The following is a 25,854-nucleotide window of genomic DNA, read 5'->3' as shown; positions in this document are numbered from 1 at the left end:
GAAACATATTATGTTATGTTAGCATGTTAAGCAATAATATATATACATACTCATCAAATAGGTACGTTAATTTGAATAAGAAATCAGCGCGTAAGAAATAGATTAAATTTGAGAATAATCAAAAAAACGATCGAAATACGATAACATTAATAGAATAAGATTAAAATATAGTATATATAAAAAAAAGGGGGAGGAATAGAATTAATTAACCCTACAATGCATGATTTTTTTTTTACTATTAAAAAAATTGTTTTTGGATAGTACTAAAGCTATAGAATACGTAACAAATAATTTAAAAAATCTATTTTAATTTCAAGTGTTGAAAAAGTCGAAAAAGTTTGTTGTTGCTGAAGAGCAACATTATGCATTTGTAACTACGAAAAATAAAAACTTTTATTTCATTTATTATATTTAAAATGTGTCAACTTATTACATGTTTTTACAAGTTTATTAATACAATTTTGAAATTTTGAAAACTTTAATTTTTCTAAAATGTTGTCATATTATTATAGATTTACCTAAAATTTGTCAAATTTATACACATTTAAATTATTACATAGTTAAATTACTCAATATTATTAGGTAGTATGATATTTTTTAAAACAAGTTTTTCCTTTTCCAGTACATAATCCAACTTGACATTTTTCACACGCTTGCCATGTATATCCCTTGCAACCTGGCATTTTACAACGACTTCTCGTTGGTGCATCGATCGGCCAGTGATCAATGCGATCCATGCGTAGATCTTGATTTGGTGGTTTCGAAGCATTCGGCTTCTTGGATTTTTGTATTAGTGCATTCTCTATGGTATTTGATGGCCTTCCTCTAGTAAAAGTTGACTGACCAACTTTGCACAAAGATATGGCTAAATCTTCTAACGTTTTTTCCTTTTCAACGTGGCCCCTAGTTTTATTTTTTTGAGCAATTATTCGCTTATGTAACGGCCATGAATTGACAACAGTCACATCAAGTAAATGATAGAAAATCCTTAAATACCATTTACGACTTCTTATTTTAATTTTCTGTCGTCCTAACAAGCTATTCAATAGGTCTACTCCTCCCATGTGTTTTAAACTAAATTTTTTTTCGAGTTATTACCAGGTATATTTCGTAAAAACATAAAATATAAAAACAAATTTAAACATTATAATTATTTATTACAATATATAAAAAGATAAACAGAAATTTAAAAAAAGTCAGTAGGTAATAAAAAAAAATATAAAAAATTTAAAAAAAAAATTACTCATAATCAGAATCAGTTTCTCCCGTTATTGTTAAAACACAATGTTCCATTTGATCAATTACTTCGTCCATGATATCGTCGACTTTCCAAATTTTCTCTTCTTCTCCGATGACATGTTTGATGAAATTTTGCCAATTTTCTGATGTCACCCTTTCAATTGCCATATGAAGAAGTTGGCGAACGTCGTCCATCTTAAATGTTGTGTTTTCGCGTTTTGCGTAACCTTTTACCATAGCCCATGCCAATTCAATTGGATTAAATTCGCAATGATAGGGCGGTAATCGGAGTACGGTGTGTCCTGCTTCTTCTGCAATTTTATCGATTACGTAAGATTTATTACGTGGTATTTCGCGTACTTTGGGCCATCAGTTCATGCTTCAAAAATGGTCTGTCAAGAACAACACCTTTTGATTGAAGCCACTCCGATAATTGGGCTTTATTCCAACGCGTACTCGGATATTTTTCCAATATGACGGAATGGTATGGGGCGTTGTCCATAACAATAATGTTATTAGGCTCAAGTCGAGGTAGAATAGTCTCAAACCATTCCTTGAAATTATCACCATTTATTTCATCGTGATAATCGGCGCTATTTTTTTTGGATTCAAAGCATAATAAACCACCTGGCAAAAAACCTTTGTCCGAACCGATATGAAGTATCATCAGCCGCTTGCCCTTGCCAGTTGGGTTGGTCGACCCGGTCGTTAGTCCTTTGTTGAACGCGTCGTGTTTGGAAAGAACAGTATTGTCCTTCCACACGCGGTCCACAAAGTCGCCTGCATTCAAACACGTCTCGTCCAAATAATAAATTTGTCGACCTTCCTGACGATACTTGCGGATATTATACAAATAACTTCGGCGCTGAACAATCAAGTCTTCCCTCTTCGTTAGCACACTGCACCTTTTTCTTTTTTCGAACACAAAATCCAATTTCTTGATGGTATACTGTACAAAGTAGTACGTTTGAAATTAGGAAGCGATGGATCTTCGTTCACTGCAACTAATATGTTGCCAATCGTAGGTAGTTCACGACGCAACCAAAACGAATGTACTTTTTGTCGTAATCCATTGCGATCTAAATCATCAATTTTGTCGAAGAGAGAAGACTTAATGCGCTTTTTGTTGGGAGATGTAACCGTATTTGTACGTTTGTATTCAGCGATGGTTTTACTAATTGTCTCACGACCTAAACCCGAGGCCTCTGACAAATTATTGACAATATCTTCGTACTTGATGCCCGGCGATTTCATCAAAATATCCTTGTACAAATTTTATTTATGACCATTATTTTTTGACGGCTGGATATATACTGTAAAAAAATTATTAACTTATACGAATAACTGATGTATAATAATTATTTAATAAACATAATAACACATTATACTATTATTACCTATTATTTATGTAATATACATTGACGAATATGAAATATTAAAAATGTTTTACTTACTTTTCCTTTTGGATTTTTTCTCTTCGGAGAAATAGTAGACAATTCATCTGGATCAGAAATATCACCAAAATCACTCATGATGAAAAAAAAATGTCTGTAGGAATAAAATTGTGAACACACGTTACGCTAAGAACGGTCGGAACACAATGAGACCGAATTCTACAACGAACGCTAATACATCGACAACGGTCGTATATCAGCGGCCGTTGTCGGTAAAATAGACGCACGGTGGGAGAAACATCTGTCCGCCGCCGTCGAAAACTGGTCGCCGCCGTCTATGTTTCTTATTTTGAACGGACAACATTATAACATTTTTGGCGGTCAAAAACGGCACTGAAAGTTCAAAGTCGTGATCATCATCCTCACTTTCTTCCGACGAAGGGAAAAAAATGATTTCACCAACTAGTTTTAGAGCTAGTCCTACTAACTCTTGTTCATTTAAGTCACCCATTAATAATTATAATTTAGAATTAAATAATAATTAAAAATTATTTCGTATGGATCAGTGAACAGCTGTGGAAGACGAAAGTGGAATAACGTCAATAACGAGATACGTGATAACTCATAAAGTGATAACGTCCGACGTCACAATGATCGCGCACGAATAATTTGCGTTCGTCTTGAAGCTTACGTGATAAGCTTACTAGCGCTTATCCCAAGTCGAACGGTTCACATACGGTATCGTTAGCGTGAGCACTGTAATCGCAAAAGCGTCCAAGACGAACGCACCCTTATAGTCACACAATTTTCCTTATACTTGCTTGTTCATTTCACTGGACTTAAATACTTTATAGCGGTCTGGAGTACTGGAATCTGGAACCATAGTCCGTTCTAAACTTCTGTGTCTGCAACTGCGACTGGAATACCTATAAAACATTCTATGCGGAGTGCTTTTAAGTTTTGACGCCATCTGTGGATCACCACCTCGTCGTTGTCGTATTGTGAGTATAAATATAAGTAGTGTTTGCTAGAAAACATGGGTAAATACACTATTTCATTTTGAAATCCAGAAGAAGTAGGTAACTGCGTTGTAATGGATTTAAGTGTTAGATGTGGCATACTTTATATTAATGTGTTTTTTCCGCGGCTGTAGACAACTATTACCATTTTTCCAAATAGACATATCTTCAATAGCCATGAACGTTGATGTTTTAAGAATCTTTATTTTATTTAATTCCTGATTGGACTAGCCTATAAAGCACCTAACGCTGTTGTGATTTCACGGCTCACTGTTTGCTATACTAGTGATCATCGTCATATTATATTTTGTAGTTTTTTCTAAACACCCCCCCGGAAAGAAAACTTAATTATTAAAAAACAATGATACAACACACAAAATATGCAGTTACTAATTAGATATGTAAATATATTTGTATTATAATCGTTCTAATGTACCTACTTATTATAATACATATTTTATTTTGCAGTTGATTGACAACAGGCTTGGTCGAAAGTTTATGTGGATCATAATCTGCTGTCTTTATTTGAAAAATCGATTGTCAATAATATTTTAGACTATGAATTCGTTATCATTGGTAAGTAATATACTAATAATTTAACTATGTATATGGGATGTTTATGGGACATTTGTACGAACTATTATTTTATTAAAATTAGGAAAATCCTATTTTTCAATTTGATATTTAAAAGGGCTCTAGTTACTGAATTGATAAGTACTTTAATGACAAATAGATTCACCTTATAGATATTTTTTGTTCGCATAACAGCAGATTAATAAAGCTAAATATGAGCTCCTGAACATTATTTTGCCATGTACTACATATACTTTTAAGACAAAAAATGTGTATTAAACTCATTTGATTAATTATAATTATATATACTTACATTAAATTTATTAATCAAACAATAATTATAACATTTACAGGAAGTATTTTGTCCAAAACATTCCGACTCTGAAGCATCAATTTCAGTTATCATAGAGATCTTATTGGAAAATAACTCTTTAAAGTAAATAATTTACAATTATTATTAATATTATGTATAGATCTCAATTGTTATAAGTCTGTCTACTTATAATTTATTTACTTTAAAATTAATTGTTTTAATTTATTTTTTTTAAAGATTTAAAAATATATCCCATGAATTTGGAAAATTAGGTTTTACCAAAGTGAAAGATTTGGCTCGAGCAACTCTTCAAAAAGTCAGCTCAGTTAAATTTTCAGGAGATACCCTGACGCAGCTTCATGGAGCTATGAAGGTATAAACTAATAAAATTCAACATTTTTAGATTATATTTATGTAAATATATATATATTTTTTTTTTAGATATATGGTGAACGCCTAGGTAAGTTATAATTAGTATCAGTACTATCTATTGCTATTTTATATATTTTAGATAAGCATACGTAAACTATGACCAAACGGCCATTTTTTTTAAACTGCTCCAGGATTAGTATCTGGGTTTCATAAAATATAATGTAAACTTCACCCTAAATGTTGTTACCATATTTATATAATATTAAATATACAACTTAAACTTTATGAAAAATATTTTAAGTTAATTTTCTGTATAAATTAATTCAATACTCCCTTTTTTTATATCACAATATTTTTTAACAAACTTAAGAGCTTCCTGGCATTATGAAATATAGACATCCACTCATATTAATTTAATCTTTTTTATAAATATTTCTTAAGAGGGCACTACCTAGCCATGCATTTGTTGTCTATATCTTACACGCATAAGAAATGGCATATTAACTAGTTTCAATAGTGTGTCGTTAGTTTTGATATTAGAGCAAATTGACCCGTTATCAAACCTAAAGGTAAGAACTTCATCCGTTATTTAGGCATCGATGATTTTTTTCTATAATTTAATTTTCAAGAAAGATATGGGTAAGATATATCACAAATTAAAAATGCTCATAATATTTCCCTTGAAAATTAAAAATATTGTATAAAATCCGATGATTTATCATATAGATCATGTTGTCATCTATAAGTTTGATAAATATAAATACTAACGATGCAAAATTGAAACATGTGAACAAAAATTCAAGATGAGACATCCTCTTGATAAAATAAAAAATTAGTACATATAACTTCCATAAACAATTTCACATTTTTTGTATTGTCAAAATATTTTTATTATTATTGAGCTCTTTATAGACAAATTTTCAATTTTTTTAATATCAATAAATAAATGTTTGATTGGTGAAAGACATGATAATGTAATACAATGTTCTTCGTAAAATGTTCTATAATAGAAAACAATTTATAATAGATATTGGAATGGCATTTAAAGTTTGAATTACAACTTAGTAATGGATATGTACTTGGACCTTATTCTACATAGACAGAACCGACATGTTCTCTCAAGAAATAGAGTATATTGGACCAATTTTGGTATAATTTATATTTTATACACATATTTCACACATTGTTAATGTTCAAATAATTTTTGAATTTTTATGAGAATAAAGATATATTTTTGGTATTATTTCACTTACTTTTATCATTGTTGGTCCACAATAAAATAATACATATTTTAGTTAACCTATTAATTTACCTTTTAAACTTATGTGCACTATATGCAATTAAATAAACTAAAATTCAATCGTTTTATACTAATTTGAAATTTTTCTATTAAATTATACATTAAATATTCATTTAGTCCATACATCCAAACACACAGGCCCACACAAAACTACCAAAACCCTTAATAACAAATTTTTGAAACACAACTTCAGTCTTCAGCCATTCAAAATATTATTTATTTGTATAAAAAAGTATCATTAAACGCAATGAAACTGCTCTTTTTGCATACATCTAGTATTACGTTCATGATCTGATACAGGTATTAAATGTTTATGTTTATACAAGTCTATTAATACAGTTTTATTATAAATAATCTTAAAATTATTTACATTGAGTTTTTTATAAATTAGAATAGTATAAGTTTGTATAGTAAGATTTAGTAAATATTAAATAACACCATTTATTGTTGTAACATCGAGCTTAGGGATAATGTTATTAAAAGTTCTTCCCCAAATAAATATACCTTAATATGAGAAATGATATTTCACTAAAGCTAGATAAATAATTATTTTATAATTTACATCTAATACATAACTAGGCTTTATGAAATACATAGAAAAATTTTCATAAAATACAATTAATGTAAGTTACATGGTTATCCCAGTCTATAATCTATTATTAAGCCAAGATATTTTATTCATTAACTTTTTAAGTTTTACACATTTCGGGTCTTATTTGGTATATAAACTAAGATTACATTTTAGAATCAAATTTTGTTCATGTAAAATATTATTTACAGGTGAATTAAAGAAAATTAATTTAGATCATGGTAAATTTAACTTTAACTTATTTTTACAATACCAAGCATACACTTTATTTAAAATCTCATTTGCTTCATGCTACAAGCTATCAACTGTTGGTTTAGATATTAATATAGTCGTTTCAACAGCAAAACTTAATAATTCCATATTACTATTTATATTTATATTAAATATTGTTTCCGGCCTTACTATAGTCTATAATAATCATTTACTTTAATTATTTGAGCTCTTTCACTAAAGAAAGATTTTAATAGGTAATAAGCAACTCCGTGAATACCTGATAATGTTAGTTTTTTTTTAGCAATAATTCAGGATTTACACAATCAAAGGCTTTTGGCACCTACTACTAGGGCTGTTCGATTATTTCTATTAATCGACTGGAGCATCGATTAATCGATTAAATCGATTATTTTTTAAAATGTATTCACCACCGATTAATCGAAATATCGATTAATACAAAATAAAAATAAAAACAAACATAATGTCAGTAATGACAGTGACAGAATGTTATTCATCATCATTATAATCATCAAATAAAATACCTGAATACCCTTTATACTTTTTAGTATTTTAAAAGTATATTAAATATTAATCTAACGATAAGTCATTGCATTTGAAAAATCTTAAATGAGTAAACCATAAACCTAGCAGGAAATATAATTCAGCAGTGCTCAAAACCGATAAACTTTTATCGATTGTTTTAATAGATTAATCGATTAATCGATATGTCTTTGACTATTTCAACAATCGAGCACTCTAGCACTTCTTGATAAAAATCTTCGATTATTTAGTACTTTTGACAATCGAGTATGTATTATGACAATCGAACAGCCCTACCTACTACTATATAATTAAGGGCCCCAATGGCAGTTTTTTTAAATATTCCACAATTCTATAAAATTTGAAAATTAAATTTTATATTTTAGTTGCCATTTTAATCATAAGACTTTTCCACTTATCTACTACCTGATACCTATTTAGGGGGGTTATTAGGGTGTATTTTATCGAAAAAAATTACTTTATGGGAATAACTCTCAAGCTTTGTAGAAGTGTCGGATTTTGTTGACTATTTTTTATCTGAAAGAAGCAGACTTCCTGCAGCCTGCATCGATCTCTGATTTTGTATTTTATTTCAAATAATTGTATGAAAAAATTTTTTAAAAAAATGCTTTTTATCTTGTATTTTTTTAGACATGTTATAAAGTTTTTTTTTATTAAAAAACAAAAATTATTAGTAACTAGCTGAACCCGTGCACTTTGTTGCCCATTAAGTGTACCAACTATATGTGACTCAAACTTTGTTCAATTCGTTATTTAATATTCGGTGTATGGTTTCAAAATTAATCTTAAGTTTTCCGTTGCCCAGAATAAAAATTCTGATTCGCAGCAGTATACATTATCAGGTAGGCATTCTACCTGCGGTAGATCGTGGACCCCGTGCTGTATGTACGTTAGTGTATGATTTAACTCTAAAGTATCAAAGTTATACCAAATTTGTCGTATTCTACCTATGGTGGATTAATATAATCAATTAAAACAAAATCCTAACCTAATCGTACTAAAATCAGATGAATAAACGCAAACGCATACGAAAAAATTCATTCAAATTGGTCTAACCATTTAGGAGGAGTTCAGTCACAAGTATTCTGTATTATAAATATACTAATTAATTACAGCCTATCGAATTGTTAGAATTGTATCAATTGTTATTCTACCAATTTATTTACTGAAATAATTTAATATTAATTATCGTTCAATGTTATAAATTGTATGTAATGTAATATATATATATATTTTTAGATGAGCTTCTAAACTCTGCGATATCAGAATACCAAAATGGGAATTACAAAGAGACGCAAAAAATATGTAAAGAATTACTTAGACATAAACCAACGGATTTAAATGTTCTACTGCTTAATGCTAGATCATTTTTCAACTGTGAAAATTATAAAAAATGTATCGACAGTTTAGAAAAAGCAAAAAATATTAATCCGAATTGTTTAGAAGTTTTAAGCACCTTTGCATTAGTTTATAAAAAAAAATCTGAACATTATTTAGCAAAAGAATACTTATTTAAAGTATGTAATATAAACCCTGATTCAGTGGATCCATGGATAGATTATGCCAATTTTTTATTTGAGACAAATGACTTAATTTCGGCTGATTTGGCATATTTACGTATTTTAAGCCTTCAACCCGAACTACATAAAATACGTAATAAGTACGGAGAACTACTATTAAAATTAAACAAAATAAAAAAGGCTAAAAATCAATTTAAGATTGCCCACAATAGTGCGAAAGAATGTCCAGAAATTTTAAACAATTTAGCAGATGTATATTATAAGAGCGGTAAATTTAAAAAATCAATTTTCAAATATAAACAACTTTTAGAAATAAATCCTCATCTGGCAAATGCTTGTTATATGTTGGGAATGGCCCATAAAAATGTTACTGACTACCAAAATGCATCTAATGCATTTAAGAACGCAATTGCATTAGAACCCGAAAATGTATCTTATTTAAGAGAGTTAGCAGTTACATACTCTATCTTAGATAATACGAGATTGTCTGTCAAAACATACAAAAAGTGTTTAAACCTCAAGCCTGAGGACTTTGATTTAAATTTAGAACTGGCTCTAGTGTATTTGAATAAAATTCAAAATTATCATGAAGCTGCAATATATCTTGAAAAATGTACAAAGTTAAATCCGGATAGAATTGACCTGTATGAAAAGATTCTTACTGCATACACAAAATCTGACAATTATTTAAATGCTTCTGATGCTTGCATGTCCATGGGGGATTTGTATCTGGAACAGGATGATCAAGAAAATGCAAGAAATTCATACTGTTGTGCGGTACTGATGAACCCAGAGAATGCATATGGTTATTGGAGAATGGGCCTAACCTTGCATAAACTGGGACATTCAGATTTGGCTCTTAAAAAGTAATTATCAACATAATTAAAAGTCTAAAATATGCTTTTAAAATACTCTCCAAACATTCTCCTATTAATCCTTAAATTAGTTAAATTTGCAGAAATACGCTTTTCTTTTACTTCAATGGGCTTCAAAATATATATACTGCTATACAAGTTATATATTGCTATATGACGTTTACTTTAAACTTAAAATAAATTTTAAATATTTACATTTACCATTTAATAGTATGCTTAAACTTGAAAATATGTAATGCACATCTTTTCTTTGGTAAATTTTTTAAAATCAGTCAAATTTAAAACAATATTTCCAATTTAACGACAAACAAGTTATTGACCAATTTCTATAATTTTTTATTTTTTATTAAACATTTTTTCTTGCAAACAAATACTTAGTAATTTACAACCAAAATGAATTCTTTATGAACAAGATTACAAAATATTCTTAAATATGAATTATAGGCTAAATTTTTTAATCTCCTAAATAATATGCTTAAATTTATATAATACATTTTTTTCTATGAATTCTATCATTGACAATTTTATTTGTTCACATTTTCCACAGCGATTGAACTGCATATTAAGTAATAGCTACATAACATGATAGATTTTGGATATTTGTTATTTATCATAATTCCATTGCATGTGTTAATTATTTTGTTTATATCTAGCTATATTTTAAAATGTTACATTTTTGCTTATTATCAATAATAAAGAAACTCTTAATCTTAAGTCAATCTTAATATATAAGTTCAGGATAAAATATTAATAATTCTTTTTAATAAAATATGGTTTATTATTTTACATGTTTAATACTATTTGTGTACATTTGCATACATGCATTTAATTTTTGCTATTTTCTAAATGTTGATTATTAGTATCTTACAATTGTACTGTTCTTTTTTAGACTTACCTTCTATGTTATTCATTTCTGTTGCCCATGACATAAATATAGTACTTGTTTCTTGCTTTATACTTTTAAAAATATGTATCTTTTCAGTTGTACTAGTAATCATATAATTCATTTTTCAACAGATACGAACATGCAATAACAATAATGCCAAGCTTTCCCGATGCCTATTATGATATGGGGGTAATATTTCATGAACGTGGCCTTCTCGAAAAAGCCAAAGTATATTACCAACTAGCAATCGAGCATAGTCCAAACGGCCATATCAACGCTCGGTTGAATTTGAATGATATTTTAGAGGAACAGATGAAAATGATGAGACAATGAAAAGCAATAGAATATGACAATACACCTGTCAAGTAGATGTAATTTTTTTTTTTTTATTAATTATAAAGTGTTCCTGACATACAAAGTCATTTAACTTATTGATAGAGTAGTAACAATATTTAACATTTATACAGTTGATTGGGGTAGTTTACAAATAATTTCAGGCATTTACAACGATGAGTATATATATGTAACGATTAATGATAATATAAAATGAATTAAAAATTTAGGTGTAGTATTATGTTATTTACTATTTTTTTTTTATTTTTTTTTTTTTATTAATATTATTGGAGTTGAGATTAGGGGAATCATGAGGACGTCCACGCTTGAGATGCCGGAGGGTAGGCTTATCGCTGAGTTTGAAATATTTTGTGCTACTGGCGTTGTTTAGTTGGTCAATAAAATTGATCGTAAGATGTTTTTATGTAGTCTTTGATTGATGGAACTCTGAAGTCGATGTGGAGTGCTTCGTTTCTGATGAACCAAGGTGCGTTGGAAATTGTGCGTAATATCTTTGATTGGAAAACTTGGATTTTATTTATGTGGGTTTTGGCACAGTGTCCCCAGATAGGGGCAGCATAGAGAACTAAAGGTCTTAGAATTTGCTTGTAAAGAAGCAGGGAGCAATTCCAGCTTAAGGCGGTTTGACAGTTGATTAAGGAGTAAAGAATTTTGAGACGTTGGTAACCTTGTTGTAGTCTCAAAGAAATGTGCGGGTTCTAAGTTAATTTTTTATCTAGGATAACGCCTAGATATTTTATGGTTGGTGACCACGACAGTCACCATTCAGTACTAGAGTGGGTGGGGTTTTGGGACGACGAAGTATGAATAATCCTGCTGTACTTTTGGAGGCGTTTAAAATAATTTTCCATTTTTTTGCCCAGCACTTTATTTTGTTTATGTGACTCTGTATATATTTCCAGTGATAATGTGGGCATCACTGAAGCTTGAATAGACAACACTGTCGTCAGCGTATAGAGAAACTTGTGTGTTAGATGTAGATGTAATTTGATATTCTACATCTTCAAACGACAATCTTTCATCCTGGTAAATATTTGATTAAAATTATTCAAAAAAGTAAAGTGTGGAACTTATAGACTTTTTTTTATAAATTACTACAATTATTATTATTTAATAATAAAAAAAATTCTTAAAAACAAGGATTTAATTATGGTGTGTTTTATGATTTCTTAGAAATGGATAATTTGTAATTTAACACACAGATTAAATAGATTCTTCTAAAGCACTTTGTTAACTAGTATTTTTATCATGTATTTTACTCAAACATTATTTTAATCAGCCACAATCTTTTATTATTGATTTTAATATTATTTATATAATATATTTTTTTTATTTCAGGTTGAATAACTTTGAACATCATAATGATTTGTCGCAAACCAAATTTTTCGATGCTGTTAAAGTTATTAATAGTGACATACATACATTGGTTGACATGAGTGGTTATACAAAGGGTGCCCAAACTGAAATATTTGTTTTGAGACCGGCTCCAATTCAAATTTCGTGGATTGGTTATCTTAGTACCGGTGGTGCAATATTTATGGATTACTTCATTACAGATAATATATGTTCTCCTCTAGAAATTCATAATGTATATAGTATATACTGAAAAATTGGCTTGTACAAATCATATTATTTTTGTTGTTGACAGAAGCTTTCTAATTTACGACTACACTTATGTATCGAAGATGAACTGGAAAGATTATCTTTCAACTTACCAAAAAATATTAATGTTTTTTATAATTTTAATTTTCAACAAAATAACTAAAATAGTAAATCTTGGTTTTAATATGTAAATTTTTCCAAATTTGTACTTAAATTTCTGTAAAAATAACTGTGTTTATATATTTTTAGATTATTTGGTTACAATCTGAGATTTGTTGTCTTAAATTTTCAAACCTTAGCTTTAAAAATTGAACATTTTATAATTTTTAACTACAATAAATTTGAAAGTTTTCGATATTTTGTTAAATGTTGTCAATATTGGAGTTTAATTACTTATAAAAAAAAAATCGTGCTTATGGATCGATAATATGTATCAACTGCTATTATAACAACTTGTATGAAACCTTGTATACAATTATCAATTTATTTGAACTAACAAATAAAATTTTATTTAAATTTATAGAATAAATAACTAAAACATTTCAAATGTCTGTAAATATGTCAAAACGATTTAAAATATTTTGAAAACTTTGTTATTCATAGAAAATGATAAAATATACTTTTGAAGACAACTTCAAGTACCAGCTACGATTAATAGTTTTTGTTTAACGACAAATAAAAATATCGTATCGAGATTATTATCCAATGTCTAGCTTTGAAAGATCGTAAAAAATTAAATTGACTTCTCAGTCAACTTTTTTGTCTATTTAATGAAGGAAAACTCAAAGGCAATCATGTATTAAATTTTCAAAGCTCAAATATAAATAGATTAGTTTTTACGAATTTCTAACACGAAATAATTTGCAAATTTTCGTGTTTTTGATGAATTTTATCAACAATTAAACTTCAGAAGCTCATAGAAAATTATTGTGGATTTACGCTCAACTTTTTTTTTAATTTCTCGTTTCCACTAACATCGACTTATGACGAACGTTTTATTTTATTTAATCAAAAACAATAACATCAAAATATCTGCGAAAAAATCACCATCACTACTGCCGACAAAAAATTTATATAAAACAGGTTTAGTTGAATAAAAATCCTAACTCTTGAAATATCACGGTTTCCTTATATTATAATATAATAAAATATTATCTGTGGTATAAGTATAACTATCATTTACCATCTAGTAACGATTTAAATTTTTTGTCTGTAATTATAATATTTAAGCTATATTTTATTTTTATAATATAATACGCAGTTATGCAGGTAATTGCTATTTAATTTAATTGTCTATGAGTAATGGGTAAATTAATATAAGGACGGTCGGTATGCGTATGTTGATTTTCAACTGATTTTTAACAAAATTATCACATACCAAGTACCTATATTGGCTATATTATATTATAAATTATAGGTAGGTACCTATTAATACAATATTTTAATTATTATAGTATAATAATATTGTTGTTAATTAATAAATTGGACCTAAGTTACAATCGTCTGTTTTGAACCCAATCCGAAATTTTTGGCTAGTGGCTATGATAGTTAACTGTACATTTATTGACACCTTAAAAACACATTTTTGTCAGTTATTGGCACCTAACTTGCGACATAAAATTGCGAATAATCAATTAAATAATATGATAATACAAACAGTGCCGGATCTAGGGGGGGGGGGGGAAGTCGGAGATTTATCTCCGGGCGTATAATTTTCGTGGGCGTATTTTTAAGGTTTTAAATTTATAAATTGAAAATTGAAAATGGACTTAAAAACAAAAGTCAAAACTAGGTACAAAATAATATTTTACAGGAAATGTGTAATATTGAGTATGCAAATAAAATAAAATAATTTTATTTTTAATCGAGATAGGTAATAACTAATAAGTAATAACATTGATTTAAAAAATAAAAAGGACAAAATATGAAATAGGTACGTAGTAAAGTGGAAATACCCGTCCGCAATTGTCAGCGAAAGTGTACACGCCTTAGTCCATCATAGATTAATGTAGTCTCCGAATAGTGACATAATAAAGTATGGTAAATGACATTGTTTTCTTGCATATTATAATATATTATGTAAATAGTTATTTGAAACTTTATCTTAAAAATGACACTTTTAATTGTAATTCAGTGTTATATAATTTTAAATTAAAAACTATATATTTTTTTAAATAGGAACTGCATAAAATTATGTACTACATAAAATGTTACTTAGGTATTACTACTGATTTAATTGTTTTCAGATTATTTAATAAATTACATGTTCGTAGGTTTATAAGAATCTTTATATTTAACAAATGCCTTTTTATAAATTGAACTTTTTTATAAATATCACCATGGCCAGTGGATAAATGGAATATAATTTGTTATTCGTGTTTGCTTTTTAAATACAAATAAACAACTATTAATTTCCTTGATAAACTCGATAATATGAAAGTACAACATAATTAAATAATTAAAACAAAAATACTATTCTATTGATATGTAGCCCAAGTCAGATTTAAAATTATGTTTTACATATTATATTAAAATAATTTAAAAGGAAATTTATATTCTATTTGGTTAGTTTTTTACTATAAACTGTTTTTTTATCTAATTTATTTTTATAGTTCAAGATATCAAATAGACAAACGGGTTCTTATTATTTTGGAAATTTATAAAATGTAGATTTTTTAGTAGGTATATAATGTGGTGTAACCAGACTACTATACTAGTATGGACCGTGTATTTAAATATTATCATACAAGTGTGTAACCATAGACGTAGAGAACATTATATTATCTAGGTTCTCTAGGTGTAACCGTATAAACTATAATTAAAAGAAAATATCCATAATATCATTGATTATACATAGTATAATATAGTATAATATACTATATTATACTATATATTATATAGTATTATACATACTATATATAATCAATGATAATATTCATAAACAAATATTATTTATACGAAAAACAAAATTACTTGGTGCCAACAACAATACACTTTACCGTGGTAAATATATATATATTTCTTATAAACTAGCCAACCCATCACAGCTTCGCCCGTGACTGCAGGTTGTTTATTTTGCCTTTGAACGATGATAATATGTATAATTTTTTATTGAAATTTTTTCGTTTAATGTGATCTGCAAGTAAATATAAAAACAGTCATTAAAAACCTGTTGAAATGTTTCTAGCGGTATTAATCTTATAGGTATATTGTTATAGCAGAACCCATGAACTTCATTACCCGTAAAAAATCGCAAATCTTAAAAAAAATATGATTGTTCAACTACTATTTTGGTTGTAACTTACTACAGTAAGTGCAACTCGGCCACCCTGGTATAGGCAATGTTCAATAATTCGATATGATGCAAGCTTGTACCTGATCTGCCCAATAATAACCATTGGCAACGGATAATAAATCAACACTAATTTCTACTATTAACTGTAATCAAAGACAACTATCAATAAATCCTCCAATATGATCCTCAATGTCCCTGTTTGAGCACCTCTTTAAAATTCTTTCTTATTGCACGGTAAAAATATAGAAGAACCACTATTTCAAATTTCAAGTTCGTATGTTGAGTAGTTTTTGAGATACAGCAATCAGTGACTCAGTGGTACCTATTTTAGGTATATAATATATATAGATTCCCTTCTCCCTCCCCTCCGAAAAAAATGAAATATCGGGCGATGTTGTGACACTCAGGAAGGTATTTGGAACACTCTGTGAAAAAAAATTGGAAAAAATTAATAGTGTATTCACAAAAGGCTTGTTCTTTTACGTATAAAGGATTAGATTAGCTTAGTTTTTTAATATTCCATGAACTTTATACTCATTTTTTATTAACGAAAGTTGAACTAAAACCTTCAGCAGACTGTCAGGTAAAACAGTAAAAAATTTCAGCCAAATCGGTTCAGTAGTTTTCTTGGATAGCGCGGTCGTAGAAAACCCCTTACAATTATTATAAATAATAATACAAATCAACAAACATGCCCGATTAACCAATAGCAACTATTATAGTACACTATTATTATTTTAATCTGCAACAATAAACTAAATTTTTTATTTTATAGTTTTTTTTTCTGAACAGATGGCGCCACTGCTTTATTTTTGACATCCATATTTCCCACTTTTCTGGTGGATTTTTATAAACAAAAGTGGTACTACGACCTCCAGCAGACTGTCAAGTATAACAGTAAAAAATTTCAGCCAAATCGGTTCAGTAGTTTTCTCGGTTAGCGCGGTCCAAGAAAACCCTTACCATTTTATATAATAGTATATATAAATGTAGATTATAATGGATTATTAATTATATTTTCACTTAGTAACCAAGATTATTGTCTATATTTTTCGTCATACAATAATCAACAAAGCTTTAATTATTTCATTAAATTACACATTTCTATAATATTATACATATTATATTATATTATGACAATTGTCAATCGACATGCACAACAACTATAAGCCGTTGAAAAATGAAAAATGATCTGAATACGCACACTTATATTGGATTTATGGTTGTTAGATATCTATTTTACCGTAAGGACAGTGCCGTAACTAGAGGTTGGCGACATGGGCGCTTGCCAAGGGCGCTGTAAAGTAAGGGTTGCATTTGAGTTAAATTAAAATTGGTTTTTTTTATAAAATTTTTTTCTCATATATTATTTAAAGTTTTAATAAAAATTAAGCTTAAATGTGTAATGCACAAATATTACATACTGGATTGCGACTTGATGATGTTTATATATTATATTTTATATATATTTTTATATATATATGATATAAATTCCAGCAGGTTAGTCGATATAAATATATAACAATAAAGTGTACGTATACACTATACATTACCGGACACAGGATTTTTTTCAGAGGGGATCATGTTAATAATAATTTTCGATAAATTACAATATAGATAACTTCTATTTATATTTTAGATCTTAGAAACTATATTATAATTATTATATGAAATTAATTTAGAACTTAATTAGGAATAAATTAGAACAGTAGAAGAAAAGTTGAAAATGCAACAACATCCGTGCCTTAAATTTATTATCATTTGTAAACTTCAAACTTCAAAGGAAAATAAAAAAATAATTATTTTTTTAGGTTTTGGTAGCTTTAAATTTCTTCGCTACTGAGTCGTATCAAACGCCAGTGCCCAGTTGGCAACAGTCAATTTATAGTTTATCAATAAGTTACAGTCGTCTGTTTCGAGATTGGTTAAAGAAGTTCTACTTATAACAAATTTTGTCGTTTGGAATCAACCAGAAATGTTTTTCTAATGGCTAGTAAAATATCGTATGCAGTGTAGTATAATAGTAGGTACCCTGTGTACAACGTAAGAAGGGTAATAATAATAAACAGGTGCGTCGCGGGACGTACCGCAAAAGTGAGAACTAAATTTTCAGGTTGTTGATTTTGTTTTTGGTAGGAACATGGGGATTAAATGAATATATGTTATGATGGCATGATATGATAAATGTAATTGATAGTAGAATTGTATCAATGTTAAGTCATTATTTTATTATAAATGCAAAATATTATTACAATATAACAATCAAATATACATAATATGTACATAATTATGTCATCTTAATATTAATTATTTTCTACTAATACAATGGTAACACTTTTAATAGCTCGTGCCGGTTCTACATTAGCTTTTAATTTATAAATTATCACATAAATATTGACTATTTCTTCGGGTTCAACCGCAACGCTTTCAATATTTGGTACAAGTTCAACATCAACATTATTATCATCTACGTGTTCAATCAAATAAATGAAACAATGGGCTTGTGATAACTATAATACGATATAAATGTTTTTGATTCAAGAGTATCGAGAAATCGAGAGAAAACTGCATATAATCTTCGCTGTTCACACTCTCTATCAGTATCACTATCACTCATTTTGCCGTGATACAAACTCCAGGAGGAGCATGCAATCACGTATAAAAAGTTTATCACTTCTTACATAAAATAAAATGTAAAGCGGTGTCCGGCGATACGTAGTTAACCTATATACAGCACGACAAATGAAGACGCGCCGTGTATACACAGATTTGGAGAAAATGAGATGAAAAAGAATCTGTGCGTGGCTGCCTGCGCGCGCACTGATGCTGAAGCACGTGCACGCAGAGAGAGCGAGATAGGAAGAGAGAGAGAGAGAGAGAGAGAGAGAGAGAGAGAGAGAGATAGCGAGTGAGAGAGTAAGAATGAGTGAGCGGGAGAGGAGAGTCGCAGCTGCTATGCGCACGCCCCCCACCATGCCCCGTCACCCCTACCTATACACGCAAGCCAAGCCGTGTGTACGCTCAGCCGCTCTTCGGACGGACGCGGACGGACGGACGTTCAACGAAATAGGTCCCCAACCAAGCGCGCGCAATAAAGTTCTCACTTTAATAACAATAATAGAACCACTCTGTAGATATTTATCATGAAGAGGACTAAGCTGGCCTTGGGACTACATTACAAATAAAATACCTATACATATAATATAAGATATCAACTAAACAGGTTAAGAAAGCAGAGATTTTCTCGAAACAGACGAGCAGTGAACAAACCGGTTTACGACTAAGTAATGAGTACCTAAGAGTCAGAGTAATACAATTTCTAAAAAAGAGGTATAACCGATATACGGAAACCTGATATATAGGAATGCAACTAAAATATACGAACACCAGAATTATCATAATTTATTATAGACACGACGCAGTACATAGGTACTATGATGACACACGTTTTTATATTTTAATAATCTACGGGTAAGTGCATCCATAATAAAATATTAAATATAATATGATGATGCATCTCAAAATTTAACATACTATAAAAAAAGCGGTTACACGAACTAGGCGTGGGTCGTTAGCCTTATCGAGAAGATTATGGGCGGACTCAGCATCCGTGGGAAACGTTTTTAAAATTAATTAATTTTCTTTAATTCTCTATTAAGTATTTGAGTGTTAAGCAGTATACTGCTTCATCAATCATTCTCACCACATATTATTTACATAATTTGTACATGGACAGCTGGGAAGTTCGGTATTTAAGGTGCCTCGCTACTGCCGTCAATTTTAGCTGAAAAGACCTAAAGTATTGACAATTTAAAAGTAGTTAACGTTGTCCGATTTTGTTTCTAAAAAAAAATTTGAACTCATCAGAAAAGTGACTATAATAGATCCTACGAAGCACTTTGTTAAAACTAAATTTTATATTATTGTGAACTGTAATTGAAACTTGAAAATATCAACTTTTTCGAATCATAATTAAAATTAAAAACGGAAAATGTTTTGTACGATCTGCAGACATTTGTCTGCTTAATTCAAATATTTTTTCAGAATCAAAATCAAACAACGTTAACTAACTTTAATTGTGTCAAAAAAAATGTATGTTTTTGTAAAATATTCTTCTAGTGAAATTTATATGGTTATCGAGTTATTGACATGTGCATGCGCGTTCGAGAGAGGATAGTAGGATACCCGAATTTAATTTCACTCACACTAATAATCATTTACAAGTATTTTACAACTAACATAGATCCCGGGCGGCTATGACAAGATTATAAATTGCCTAAATGTTGCCCCTTAAATAATGACCGTAGCGAAGCCCCTTAATAGCTTGTTAATAGTACTGTGTTGATTTTGTATTTATTCATGATTATGATGCATGGAGAAAGGAATGTGGATTACTTAATATTATTTTATGCTGCGTAATATGTTTCAATTGCATTAGATTTTCCACACAAAAATATTATGCTTGTATGGGGAATAGTCACCTTATATTACATATTTTATTTAAGCATCGAGTATATTATTTATATAATATGTTACATTACGTTTAACATTTTTATCACTTAGGTAGGTACCTGGTACTCGATAACTTTGGACGGGAACTTGAGTGAATTAATATTTGTCTACCTTTGGAGGTACGAAAGCTTACAAATATGTCTTTTGATCTTGCAGATAAATATTTCGTAATCAAATATAGAATCTGGTAGTAGAGTACTCTGTACTATTATTTTTCGAAATATAATTGGTCGAAATGGTAACGTTATATTATACTTACGGGTTTGTATGAGTTATACCGATTGTTTGAAACCTAGTAAACCCATTTTAGTTAAGTATAAAATCTGAATTAGATTCGTGGCCATCCCCCATCACAGACAATGATCAACTTTATAGGTTTAATTACCAGGAAAACTAATTTTTTGCTACTTTTTTTTAATTCCATGGATCTGTATCAGTATTATTAGAGTTCAATAGACAGCACTTAGACTGTAGTTTTATATTTGTTGCGCTATATCTAATATCTTTTATTCACCTAGCAACACACCATAACTAAAGTATTAGTCAACATTTCATTATTACTTTCATAATTCAGAAATTAATTTAAATTTAAATCATCATCTACAACCGTTCCTTGTCTCAAAGTCGTGATTGAGTCGAATATCGAGTCTGCAATTTACATTCGCTCTTTCATTAGGCCTAAATGGTTGACGTTGTACATTAACAGTGATCGAACAAAATATGTCAAAACAAGAAGAATTTACGGTAAAATATTTTTAGACAGTATCAAAAGTTGAAAATATTTATTTATTTCATAAATTTAAAATGTGTATCCCGTACGCCTATTATGATGACTCCCGACTACGTGGAAATATGTAGTAGGTACATAGACGTTTTGTCAAGAATCTAATGTATCCTTTACTTTCAGGTTCCATTGTCACTGTACAATAAAGCTGTGGAGAGGGCAGTAAAGGCTGAAACAAAAATGGTAAATAAGATACATTTTCTCAGCAATTAATAAATACTAATCTTTTTAGTTTCTATACACGTTTTCATTTTCTTATTCACAGTATCTACACAGTTTTTATTTATATATGGATTAGAATATTATTTTTACACATGTACCTACAATCTACCTATATAGGTAGATACGCATAATTTACGAGAATAATAGTGAACCATGAATTTCAATCATTCTTTATTGGTGTACGAATGATATTGGGAAAATGTGTACCTATCATTTTTTAATTGTCATATTGGTATTTTTATCATAATACCGAATAAATAATAATATCGAATTAACTTTATAAATAATTTCATACATCTAAAACAATTAGTGAAAATCTAGAAAAGTTTAGGTTACTTATTTTATATATTATAGTCAAGAGAAAGTTTAGATTTTTCGATCTTCAATATATTCCCGTTTTTGTTTTATACTATAATTTTTTATTAATTCAATATATTATAAAAAATGAGCTTGTATTTATAAGGACCGGGATAAATTTAATAATATTAATAACTCCCGGACACCGAAAACTAAGCCATCACAATTCATTGACCGACCTGCTGTATGTTCTATGTGTATAATATGGTGTGTAATGTTATAATAGCTCAATCGGTAGTGGTCGGGATTGCCGGGAAAATACCTATGTGCTATGTGGTAAATGTGTGTGTATAATAATGGACTATAGGTGTATGCGTGTGTGCTAAAAAATAATTACAATGTAACTTTGATATGAATTATGAATAGTAATTAGTAACTGGTAGGTTACTCAAATGGTAGGTATTATAAATTTATTGTTGATAAATAACTTAATAAATAAAATAATAGTTACATAGGTAATAACCCTTTACACTCGACAAATTCTGCAACTACGACCCTTTGGTCCAACAAGTAAAAATAGTATACTAATAACCCCCTGTTGCAACAATATAAACAAATTTACAAAACATAATTTGATAACGCACGACTTGGTGGATCGGAGAACTGACCAGCTGCTTACTCGCGATCTATATATAATGTTTTATATTCACTTGAAAATATTAAGAAGAAGAATTAATTATGGGCTATTTGAGCTCTGAACAATAAACAATAATAATTTAAAATGTGGTGATTAGCGCCAAGTATAAAATATAAATTGTTGCTGATTTGCTACCACTATAGATATACGAGGCGTCGCCCGATTGCAGGCCAAGTAACCTTTTTACCTTTTACCTTTAACTTATACCGATTGGTCCTCTAACACTATAATTTAACATTACAACCATTTTAATATTTAACTATTATTTATTGACCATTAATTGACATAATATTCATTTAATTTCGTATCTTTTTTTTTTGTAAACAATTATTTTACTATTTTATTGTATATAGGTATACTATTTATGATTCATTTTAATGAAAATAATATTTTATTATAATATATAATATATTTTATAGATTTTTTATTTTATTAATTATACATTATTTTGTGAACCAATGTGTGTTTGGATTCAATTGGCATACTCTATAAAATAGTATAATACGGGTAATAATAATAATATACTACTAGCCGAATTCGATCCGCAATCGGCCATCTCCGGATATATGTATGTATAATATTATAACATATAAGAGTTTCGATCACCACGTGAAATAATATTATAATATGTTAAAATCTAAATGTGGCGGTGGCGTTAAATTACATTATCTTGGCGAGCGGTGAAATGTGTCATGGAGCAATTCACCGCCACCGCTGCACTGTGTAGGGACCTTAAAATTATATTCAGCGACGCGACGCATCGGTGTGTGTGCCTTGTTTGATAGAGACTATATTATATAGTTAATGCAGTAAAATACATAGATCTATAAACTAATGTGCAGCACTCCACTCCACATTCCACTCCGCTCTGCCATCAATGCCAGGCGATCATATAACTATATAACTGAGAGAGAAAGAACATTAAGTAGCGAAGGCGCCCGCATAAAGTCATCATAAGGAACTGTATACATTATACTACTTTGTTTATTTTCTCGCTCACTCTATATCGTACTGGTACAACTATTACTATAGGTAGGTAAAATGTAATTATTTAGTTTAATTTTTGATTTGGCACGAACCGAATTAAACATTAAATTGTCTATCTTAAAGTCTAATTAATCTAATCGCTTTACACGTTTATATAATATAATATTATATTTTTATATTATCCAAAATGGCGAACTATAATTCTAATGTTGACATTTTCAGGAGTCAAGTAATGCATTAAAATGGTTTGTAACAGCCCGTTCTGCTATAGAAGATTTCGAAGTGACACATGTTCCTAAAATAAGAATTCAAGTATCAAAGGATATAAACGATTTATTTGAAAGGAGACGATTAAGAAGAGAGTTGAGATGGCAACGTATCTTAGAAAACGGTGAAGGTTATCCTGTTAAAAAGTTATTAGACCGACTTGAAGAGAACAAAATGTCAAAAGATGAATTTTGTTTAAGAATTTCCCATGCCTACGGGCAGCTATCAAAAATGATACATAACGCAGTGTTAACACCAGGCTCTGGACAAATTAGCTTCAGTTTTCTAACATCGGATGAAGATGTCAATAAAGCTATAAAAATTTTCATGCAGGGGTTTGAAATAAAAGATCAGATTATTGAAATAATCAAATGAAAACTTGTAAATCCATATTTATGTTCTTATTCAGTTGATGATTTTTTACTGACATTGAAAGTTGTAATATGATCAGATAACCAATGGCATTTTTTAATATTCTTTTTTCAAGAGCTGAAAATAAAATCATGTATGAGTTACACGTTAGCTCAGTCACTGGCAACCCGTGGCCCCCAGAAAATGTTTCTACGGCCCTCCAAATATATATCATGGTTTTTCAAATACATATCAATATATCATTTAAAGTTAGTTGAGGACAACCGTCAACCGATTAATGAAACTAATAATAGTATTATGATGTTGCTATCCATAAACATTAAATATATTAATATTATATGTTGAGATTGTATTTTTAGTAACGATTATTTTAATTTTGTATGCGGCCAGCCCTCTGCAATTAAAAGCAATTAAAATGTGGCCCACGTAAGTAAAAAGGTGACCGACGATCCCTGCTTTAGCTATCTCTAAGGGTTGAAAAATAAACTTTAAACACTGTCCACGTCTCAAGGAGTCAATCAACTTTTATCAATAACTTTTATTGAAAACGGTCCAGTAGTTGTTGAATCTAATAACTTCGGATAAACCAATATAATATATTTTTAGCTGCCCTACTTCACCAGTGAACAAATTCAAAAATATAAATATAAATACCTATCTTGGTTTTAGTGTAGGTACCTCAGTTTACAGGCATATCGCCGACAGTGTCCCTTGCTTTGTGAACAATAATTCGACCAAGGTGGACGATTTGCCTGTGTCAGCAGATTTATGCTATCACTATATAAATCTATATATAGATCGAATGAGGTTCAAACTACTCTCTATTTTTCTGATGTCTCTAAATATTATATAATTTAACATATTGATTCATTTATATGTTGATAAAATATGTTCAAATCAACATATTTTTTCAAAATCGGTCAGGTAGTTTTGTAGTATCTTTTGGCAATGGCAGACTACAAAGTACAAACATACATTCCCAGTGCCACAACTTGGTACATATTGGTGGGTGTGTGACCAATAAATAGGGCCCAAGTATAGAGGCGCAATTATAGTAGAGGGGAGGGGCTTTAGCCCCCCCCCCCCCTCCTGACTACGATTCAGACCCTTCCAAAAAACATTCCTTATTTATTTAGATATAAGCTGCTTATAGGTTATTTTAAATTAATAATTTTGTTAGGTGGGCTGTTTCCCCCGAGAATTTTAACCCTAGTTGTGATTATGCTCATGTACCAATAGGTCGTTAAATATATATTGCTTGTTGTTTTTAGCTAAATACATTATGTTATGCAGTTAATATAATATATATAATATATTTAGGTATACACTGCTATACTGCTTACAGATAAGTGAAGAGCATTGAACACATTGTACACTATAGTGATTGTACACATATCGTGAGGACTAAGGAGAAAAATGATATGCAACCTCTTAAAACCATTTATTTCCTTTTTTGTCCCAATTTAAACCATCAGCCGTCACAACATAGCAAAATTAAGAAATTCGAAAATATGATATTAACGGTATAATTCAGCCCCCTGCCATTCGAAATTATTATTTTTATTATTTTGTTTTAAATATAGTTAGGACTTTGTTTTATATTATAATAAT

At 29.3% G+C, this 25,854-nt stretch overlaps 3 protein-coding genes across 5 annotated transcripts; 2 read left to right on the top strand and 1 right to left on the bottom strand.

Annotated features, from left to right (window-relative positions):
- Positions 1 to 1,239: 1,239 nt before the first annotated feature.
- Positions 1,240 to 2,771, bottom strand: LOC103308943. The gene is made up of 4 exons (XM_008183256.1): positions 2,694 to 2,771; positions 2,296 to 2,502; positions 1,600 to 2,188; positions 1,240 to 1,550 (listed from the first exon to the last, which is right to left on the bottom strand). The coding sequence occupies exons 1-4, from the start codon at positions 2,769 to 2,771 to the stop codon at positions 1,240 to 1,242; spliced, it is 1,185 nt and encodes a 394-aa protein (XP_008181478.1).
- Positions 2,772 to 3,275: 504 nt separating this feature from the next.
- LOC100569179 (UDP-N-acetylglucosamine--peptide N-acetylglucosaminyltransferase 110 kDa subunit-like) lies at positions 3,276 to 13,119 on the top strand. 2 transcript variants are annotated; one of them, XR_001679222.2, is made up of 9 exons: positions 3,277 to 3,634; positions 4,121 to 4,228; positions 4,579 to 4,661; positions 4,776 to 4,911; positions 4,980 to 4,998; positions 8,813 to 9,959; positions 10,986 to 11,225; positions 12,111 to 12,234; positions 12,547 to 13,119. XR_001679222.2 is itself a non-coding variant. In XM_016803157.2 (8 exons), exons 2-7 carry the CDS (start codon positions 4,211 to 4,213, stop codon positions 11,185 to 11,187), a joined length of 1,605 nt encoding a protein of 534 aa, XP_016658646.1. In that variant the 5' UTR covers positions 3,276 to 3,634; positions 4,121 to 4,210; the 3' UTR covers positions 11,188 to 11,225; positions 12,547 to 13,119. The 2 variants fall into 2 exon arrangements, 1 of the variants encoding a protein (XP_016658646.1); XM_016803157.2 differs by lacking the exon at positions 12,111 to 12,234 and having other exon boundaries at positions 3,276 to 3,634.
- A 4,074-nt stretch (positions 13,120 to 17,193) lies between these two features.
- LOC100569269 lies at positions 17,194 to 24,571 on the top strand. Of its 2 annotated transcripts, none has more exons than XM_003243412.4 (3): positions 17,194 to 17,409; positions 21,525 to 21,584; positions 23,827 to 24,263. In XM_003243412.4, the coding sequence occupies exons 1-3, from the start codon at positions 17,383 to 17,385 to the stop codon at positions 24,244 to 24,246; spliced, it is 507 nt and encodes a 168-aa protein (XP_003243460.1). In that variant the 5' UTR covers positions 17,194 to 17,382; the 3' UTR covers positions 24,247 to 24,263. The 2 variants fall into 2 exon arrangements, with proteins under 2 accessions (XP_003243460.1, XP_003243461.1); XM_003243413.4 differs by lacking the exon at positions 17,194 to 17,409 and adding an exon at positions 20,704 to 21,361 and having other exon boundaries at positions 23,827 to 24,571.
- Positions 24,572 to 25,854: the final 1,283 nt, after the last annotated feature.

Source organism: Acyrthosiphon pisum, chromosome X (assembly GCF_005508785.2).
Source record: "Acyrthosiphon pisum isolate AL4f chromosome X, pea_aphid_22Mar2018_4r6ur, whole genome shotgun sequence".
Lineage (NCBI taxonomy): Eukaryota > Metazoa > Arthropoda > Insecta > Hemiptera > Aphididae > Acyrthosiphon > Acyrthosiphon pisum.
This window is presented reverse-complemented; position numbering and strand designations above follow the sequence as displayed.

Bases quoted from the DNA above. Each gene is read 5' to 3' on its own strand.
- LOC103308943 (XM_008183256.1), bottom strand. From the start codon at position 2,771: ATGAGTGATTTTGGTGATATTTCTGATCCAGATGAATTGTCTACTATT. The intron at 2,189-2,295 runs GTACATTCGTTT...TACTTTGTACAG, and splicing joins GCAATGGATTACGACAAAAA to TATACCATCAAGAAATTGGA. The intron at 1,551-1,599 runs GTACGCGAAATA...ATAAAATTGCAG, and splicing joins GCATGAACTGATGGCCCAAA to AAGAAGCAGGACACACCGTA.
- LOC100569179 (XM_016803157.2), top strand. The intron at 4,662-4,775 runs GTAAATAATTTA...TTTTTTTTAAAG, and splicing joins TTGGAAAATAACTCTTTAAA to ATTTAAAAATATATCCCATG. The intron at 9,960-10,985 runs GTAATTATCAAC...ATTTTTCAACAG, and splicing joins TCAGATTTGGCTCTTAAAAA to ATACGAACATGCAATAACAA.
- LOC100569269 (XM_003243412.4), top strand. From the start codon at position 17,383: ATGGGCGCTTGCCAAGGGCGCTGTAAA. The intron at 17,410-21,524 runs GTAAGGGTTGCA...CTTTACTTTCAG, and splicing joins CTTGCCAAGGGCGCTGTAAA to GTTCCATTGTCACTGTACAA. The intron at 21,585-23,826 runs GTAAATAAGATA...TGACATTTTCAG, and splicing joins TAAAGGCTGAAACAAAAATG to GAGTCAAGTAATGCATTAAA.